This window comes from Leuciscus leuciscus (genome assembly GCF_965113295.1).
Source record: "Leuciscus leuciscus genome assembly, chromosome: 22".
Taxonomy (NCBI): domain Eukaryota; kingdom Metazoa; phylum Chordata; class Actinopteri; order Cypriniformes; family Leuciscidae; genus Leuciscus; species Leuciscus leuciscus.
The window spans coordinates 630385-637884 of NC_138746.1; the positions used below are offsets into that span (position 1 = coordinate 630385).

General features: G+C 48.1%; 2 protein-coding genes across 10 annotated transcripts in view; one reads left to right on the forward strand and one right to left on the reverse strand.

Annotated features, from left to right (window-relative positions):
• The window catches only part of klc1b (kinesin light chain 1b), a 32505-nt gene that overhangs the window by 16148 nt on the left and 8857 nt on the right, over positions 1–7500 (forward strand). For 6 of the 9 annotated variants that reach the window (XR_014201397.1, XM_082153369.1, XM_082153368.1 and 3 more), the window contains 2 exons: positions 1–65; positions 2545–2685. The exon at positions 1–65 is cut by the window's left edge and continues 44 nt beyond it. Coding sequence is in view for 8 of the 9 variants with exons in the window: in XM_082153369.1 (XP_082009495.1) it covers positions 1–65; positions 2545–2685 (206 nt within the window). In the remaining variant the exon portion in view is untranslated. The remainder of the gene's footprint in view (positions 66–2544; positions 2686–7500) is intronic. The other 3 variants (XM_082153371.1, XM_082153370.1, XM_082153375.1) reach the window with 1 other exon arrangement.
• Positions 2828–7500, reverse strand: part of LOC309486212 (uncharacterized protein) — a 6176-nt gene continuing 1503 nt past the window's right edge. Inside the window, exons 1-2 of the mRNA XM_082153470.1 lie at positions 6582–7500; positions 2828–6223 (exon numbers count right to left, since the gene is read on the reverse strand). The exon at positions 6582–7500 is cut by the window's right edge and continues 1503 nt beyond it. Coding sequence (XP_082009596.1) covers positions 6610–7500 — 891 coding nt within the window. The 3' untranslated portion in view covers positions 2828–6223; positions 6582–6609. The remainder of the gene's footprint in view (positions 6224–6581) is intronic.

The window sequence follows — 7500 nt, forward strand, 5'->3', positions numbered from 1 at the left end:
GGAGACAGGGCAAGATGGAGGCGGCCGAGACCCTGGAGGAGTGTGCCATGAGGTCACGCAAACAGGTGCAAACACACTCACTCACTCACTCACTCACTCACTCACTCACTCACTCACTCACTCACTCACTCACTCACTCACTCACTCACTCACTCACTCACACAGACACACACACACACACACACACACACACACACACTGGAGGAGTGTGCCATGAGATCACGCAAACAGGTGCACACACACTCACTCACTCACTCACTCACTCACTCACTCACTCACTCACACACACACTCACACACACTCTCTCACACACACACACACACACACACACACACACACACACACACACACACACTGGAGGAGTGTTCCATGAGATCACGCAAACAGGTGCACATACACACTCACTCACACACACACACTCACTCACACACACACACTCACACACACACACACACACACACACACACACACACACACACACACACACACACACACACACACACACACACACTCTCTCTCTCACACACACCTCACTCGCTTTAGACGTGTTTGTAAATGATGTTTCATGTGTTTTCTCTCGTTCTTTCTTCTGCTTCTCCGAGGATCAGAGTCTCAGTGTGAGTCCTGAAGCGGCGCCGCTCCTCTCGAGTCCTGACGCACGGCTGTCAACACGTGTCTAAAGCTCAATTCAAATTACTTTCTTAAATATGATCAAAATTCTAATTATATTTGAGTTCTAAAGGCAATACTTTAGATAAACAGTACTATCTCCTATGCTAACACACACACCGCGTCAGTTACGCATCATCATGTCTCGCGCGCCTCCACACACCAAACATTTGAATGCACGGTTTTTACATTCGAATGTGCATTTATTAATTTATTCAACGAATATTCAAAATTCGTATTTTTATTTGACAGCCCTACGATGAAGACACTCAGCCGTCATCTGTCATCTCCCATGATGCTGTGTGTTCTGATGTGTGTGTTGTGCAGTGCAGTCAAGTCATCTTCATTTATATAGCGCTTTATCAATGTAGATTGTTCCAAAGCGGCTTTACAGCGAAACAAGGATAGTTTAAAGTAACAGAGATTATTCAAGAACTGCTATAAAGCCAAAACAAAGTTATTTTCCAGCTAAAGTTAGTTTGATTGATTCACTTCTGTCCCAACGATCATTAGTTATTAACTTAGTGCCGCTAACACAACACCGTTTTAACAGGAAACTCTACACAGACTTTAAACGCGAAACCTGTGAGAACGAGTTCAGTCTATAGTTATGTGCGTTTGAATATATGTGCGCAGGTTTGTAATTCCCTACAAACCAAGCCTTAAACTACTTGTCTGGCCGTAACATTTTGATACAGAATTGTATCACTTCGGGGCAGATACGCGAAACCGAAATTATCCCGACAACACTTTATCTGTAGAGTGGTAAAGGGATCCTCCATAGGGAGAGACTAGTTGGCACTTCAGCACTGCGTTGTCATCGGGTCCAGGCGAAGGTCCTTCATCAGATCTGGATACGGCCTGGATCCGGCAGGCTGCGTGAAAACCTCGGGATAAACAAAGACACTAAAATTAGCGTAGATGCCATTCTCCTTATGATGTAACGAGTACATCAGGATTTATGGGAAGTGTTCCCGGTTCCGGCTGACCTGATCTATGCAGCCTAACATTGAATTATAGAAGTCTATAATGTGTTATGTGTATGCTAGGTCAAAGAGATGTGTCTTTAATCTAGCTTTGAACTGACAGAGTGTGTCTGCTTCCCGGACAATGGTAGGAAGACTGTTCCAGAGTTTTGGTGCTGAATAGGAGAAGGATCTACTGCCAGCAGTCGATTTTAATATTCTAGGTATTATCAACTGGCCGGAATTTTCAGATCGCAATAGACGTGAAGGACTATAATGCGTTAAGAGCTCGCTCAAGCACTGCAGAGCTAAACCATTTAGTGCAGCTGTAGTTTGTTTATTAAGCGTGCAGGGCAACCACCCAGTAGAGCATTACAATAATCTAGCCTTGAGGTCATGAACGCATTAACTAATTGTTCTGCATTTGTCAATGAGAGCATATGGCGTAATTTTAGATATATTTTTAATATGGAAAAATGCAGTTTTACAGATACGAGACACGCGACTTTCAAATGAAAGATTGGTATCAAAGAGCACACACACACACACACACACACACACACACACACACACACACACACACACACACACACACACACACACACACACCAGGTTCCTAACCGACGACGAAGACTTGACAGAGCAGCCATCAAGTGTTAGACAGTATTCTAGATTATTACATGAGGAAGTTTTTTGTCCAATAATTAGGGTTAGGGTCAGAATTTAGTAGTAGGAAATTACTAGTCATCCAATTTTTTATATCAGCTGTGCATTCCGTTAATTTTGTGAATTGGTAGTTTTCGTTAGGTTGTGAAGAAAGTGTTTGTATGTGTGTTCAGATGTTGATCATGTGTGTTTGTTCTGATGTTGATCGTGTGTGTGTGTGTGTGTGTGTGTGTGTGTGTGTCAGGGCTTGGACCCGGTCCATCAGACGCGTGTGTCGGAGCTGCTGAAGGAGGGCGAGCGCCGCAGAGAGTGTGTGTCCAGCGTGAAGTACGAGAGCGGCTCTGAGGCGGGCGATGAAGTGAGTATGGCAGTGGAGTGGAGCGGGGTGAGTACACATCCACCAACCAACCAATCACAGCGCAGCGCTCGGCAGGGGCCTGATGACATCAGCAAAACATCAGCTTCCTCCTTTCATACACAAACATCCTTAAATCAGGAGACGTTTACTGGAGAAGGTCACTGACTGAAGATATTAACTTCAAACAAGGACGAATATCTGCCAAATACATTTTACAGTTTCCCTTTGAATTAAGAGTATTTTTCTGACTCCAATGACATATATTTGTTCTTATTTTAAAGTCCCCCTGTAGTCAATCATTTTACCCTTAAAACCAAAGACTGTTATAACATATGTGCGTAGTGTGTGTGACGCCACCCGTAGCGTTTCTGAAGCCCAAAGTGGGCGGAGCCGGCCGTCGCCATCTTGTTTTGCGAATCACTCCCGGATAAACGAAAATCTGCAGCGAGGATTAGCTGAGGTGACGTGATGCTAATGCTAGCAGACAAAAGGCTAGTAGTGACATCAGCGACAATCCACCTGTCACTCAAGTGGCCACGCCCTTAATTATGCAGAACTTTAAGGCTTAATATAATTTAAACGGATGAGTTATAAAAATATTCACCCCCTCACAGTCGTCATGAAGAGCAACATTAGAGATATAGACCAAAACCACCAGACTGTAAACATGTTTATTTCTGCTGTAAAGTTGGGTGTTTTAACATGGGGGATTATGGGATAGACTCTCTTCTGTCTCTAGTGGCTTCAGTGTTGATTAAAGAGAGAGAGATCGGAAGGTTGCCGTTTGCTCAAACTCATCTTTGATCACCAAAATGACATATTTAAATGTTTTTCCTTGAAAAGAATGTCTTCATGCCTTAAAGTATCTTGAATATAACTCGACACCCTCGCCTCATTTAGTATGCGCGGCTCTATAAATATGCAAATTCACCCCGCCTCCACTCACTCACTCAGCTCAGAGATCCACTGGTTGACGATCACACGTTGATCTGATTGGTTACAAGGTAGTTTGTGACGTCAGAAACACCAGCGATTTCAAAGCGTGTGTTTGAGACTGTCTTTGGTTCACTGCAGTTTTAAGGAGGAAATACTCAGCAATGGTGTCGACTTATGAACTTACACAGGGTTTGTCTTAAAGCGTATTAATAACACCACATAGAGACACAAACTACATTAAAAGCTGGATTTACACCACAGGAGGACTTTAAACATTTAATTTTGATGCGTTTCTCATTAAACAAGTCTTAATATCTTCAGTGATTTTGCTTCTCCAGTAAATGTATCCTGATTTAAGAATGTTTAGATATTTTTACTGTAAAACGAGACGGAAACACTGAGGAAGAAGAGGATTTCTTGCCGTGTGTCTGATCACGACGGTCTCCTGTCGAGCGCCTGCTCTTCTCGAGGTCTTCATGAGCTGATTGTGTGTCCTGGCATGTTTGTGCTGATTTAACATGCTTGTGTGTGTGTATGAACGTGTGTGTGAGCATCTCTGAAACACACAGATCCTCACCAGAACACGAGCAGGTCACATGACCCGAGATCATCAAGCTCATGTTATTGTGATTTCGGGCTGACATGTGACCTGCTCGTGTCCTCGTGCGGTTCAGTCACATGATGCTCGGTCTGATGTCATATCCTGCATGTGAAGCCTCATGCGTACGGTCATTAACACCAGCTAGTGTGTGGAATGATATAATAATCATAATCATGATGACATGAAGCTGTGAACGCGCCACTAAAGCACTCGCGCTCTCTCGCCCTTCACCGCTTCTACCACACGGACTTGCCTTGACTAGTTTTGAGTGTGTGTGTGTGTGTGTGTGTGTGTGTGTGTTTAACACAAGCTAAAACATGTGGAAGAATCTGTCAGAACAAACACACACTCACTAAACTAGTCTGAATGTCACATGCAGTGTTGTGTCTTTTGTTTCTGGATTGTTAGATATTTGAACTGGAACATGAGCTGAAACGCATCAGATGTGTGTGTGTGTGTGTGTTGTGACGGTGTGTGTTTCTGTGTGATTCCTCAGGCCGTGCGCGTAAGACTGTGGATGTGAAGATGACATTCATACCCAGAATAAATCAATCTTGCATTCTCAGATTGTTTGTGTCTCATGACGATCTCACACACTCATTAGTGTTGACGTGACGCTCGGCATGTGTGTGTGTGTGCATGAGACCTGCATGAGTCTGTGCGCTCAACATCACTTCCTGTTACTAACCTGCCACGCCATCGCAGTTGTTGCCATGACAACCAATCAGCCAATCAGGGGCCGCCTTTCCCAACAGCGTCGCTAGTCGCTAGTTAGCGATTTCAGCTCTACTCACGAGGCTTCTGGGAAATGCAACCGTGATCAGTTTTCCCGACACAGTGGATTGTGGGATTGTGCTCTTCCCTTCTCCGGTCCTTCATCACATCCAGAGACACTCGACATCAGTTTTAGACGTTTAAATTAAGATTGTTTTAATGTTTCTGAAAGAGACTCTTCTGCTCATTGATCAAAAATACAGTAAAAAGAGTGAAATATTATTCCAATGTAAATCAGCTGTTTTCTATGTGAATATACATCCATCCATCTTCTTCCGCTTATCCGGGGCCTGGTCGCGGGGGCAGCAGTCTAAGCAAAGATGCCCAGACTTCAGCTCTTCCAGTCTAAGCAAAGATGCCTAGACTCCAGCTCTTCCGGGGGGACACCGAGGCGTTCCCAGGCCAGTTGAAGATCTCTCTGACAGGAGACTCGGCCAAACGTTCCCAGCAGACCCTCACAGTACGTTTGGGTCTGCCGAGACATAGTCCCTCCAGCGTGTCCTAGGTCTTCCCCGGGGTCTCCTCTCGGTGGGACGTGCCCGGAACACCATCCTGGGAAGGCGTCCAGGAGGCATCCAGAACAGATGCCCGAGCCACCTCAGCTGACCCCTCTCGATGTTGAGGAGCAGCAGCTCTACTCTGAGCTCCTCCCGAGTGACCGAGCTCCTCACCCTATCTCTAAGGGATCGCCCATTCGGTCATGACCCACAGCTCATGACCATAGGTGAGAGTAGGAACGTAGATTGACCGGTAAATTGAGAGCTTTGCCTTGCGGCTCAGCTCCTTCTTCACCACGACAGACCGGTACATCGACCGTATTACTGCAGAAGCTGCACTGATCCGTCTGTCAATCTCCCGTTCCATCCTTCCCTCACTCGTGAACAAGACACCCAGATACTTGAACTCCTCCACTTGAGGCAGGAACTCTCCACCAACCTGAAGTGGGCAAGCCACCCTTTTCCGACTGAGAACCATGGCCTCGGATGTGGAGGTGCTGATTCTCATCCCAGCCGCTTCACACTCGACTGCAAACCGTCCCAGTGCATGCTGAAGGTCCTGGTCTGATGGGGCCAGCACAACAACATCATCTGCAAAGAGCAGAGACGAAATCATCTGGTCCCCAAACCGGACCCCCTCCGGCCCCTGGCTGCACCTAGAAATTCTGTCCACAAAAATTATGAACAGAACCGGTGACAAAGGGCGGCCCTGCCGGAGTCCAACATGCACCGGCAACAAGTCTGACTTACTGACTTGCTGCCGCAATGCGATCCAAGCTCCTGCTCCGGTTGAACAGGTACCGAACAGCCCTTAGCAAAGGGCCCCGGACCCCATACTCCCAGAGCACCCTCCACAGGACGCAGCGAGGAACACAGTCGAGTGCCTTCTCCAAATCCACAAAGCACATGTGGATTGGTTGGGCAAACTCCCATGAACCCTCCAGCACCCTGGAGAGGGTATAGAGCTGGTCCAGTGTTCCACGACTGGGACGAAAACCGCACTGTTCCTCCTGAATCCGAAGTTCTGCTGTCGGCCGTATTCTCCTCTCCAGTACCCTGGCATAGACTTTCCGGGGGAGGCTGAGAAGTGTGATCCCCCTGTAGTTGGAGCACACCCTCAGAGACCACCACCCCGGTCTGCCATCACAGAGGCACTGTCCCCGACCGCCACGCGATGTTGCAGAGGCGTGTCAGCCAAAACAGCCCCACAACATCCAGAGACTTGAGGTACTCAGGGCGGATCTCATCCACCCCCGGTGCCTTGCCACCGAGGAGCTTCTTAACTACCTCGGTGACTTGAGCTTGGGTGATGGATGAGTCCATCTCCGAGCCCTCGGCCTCTGCTTCCTCAATGGAAGACGTGTCGGTGGGATTGAGGAGATCCTCGAAGTATTCCTTCCACCGTCCGATAACATCCCCAGTTGAGGTCAACAGCCGCCCACCTCCACTGTAAACAGTGTTGGTAGGGCACTGCTTCCCTCTCCTGAGGCGCCGGACGGTTTGCCAGAATCTCTTCGAGGCCAACCGATAGTCCTTCTCCATGGCCTCACCAAACTCCTCCCAGGCCCGATTTTTTGCCTCCACAACCACCCGAGCTGCAGTCCGCTTGGCCTGCCGGTACCCGTCAGCTGCCTCAGGAGTCCCACAAGCCAGCCAGGCCCGATAGGACGACTCCTTCAGCTTGACGGCATCCCTTACTTCCGGTGTCCACCACCGGGTTCGGGGATTGCCGCCTCGACAGGCACCGGAGACCTTACGGCCACAGCTCCAATCGGCCGCGTCGACAATGGAGGTGGAGAACATGGTCCCCTCGGACTCAATATCTCCAGCCTCCCTTGGGATCCGGTCGAAGCTCTGCCGGAGGTGGAAGTTGAAGATCTCTCTGACAGGAGACTCAGCCAAACTTTCCCAGCAGACCCTTACAGTACACTTGGGTCTGCCGAGTCTGTCCAGCTTCCTCCCCCGCCATCGGATCCAACTCACCACCAGGTGGTGATCAGTTGACAGCTCCGCCCCTCTCTTCACCCGAGTGTC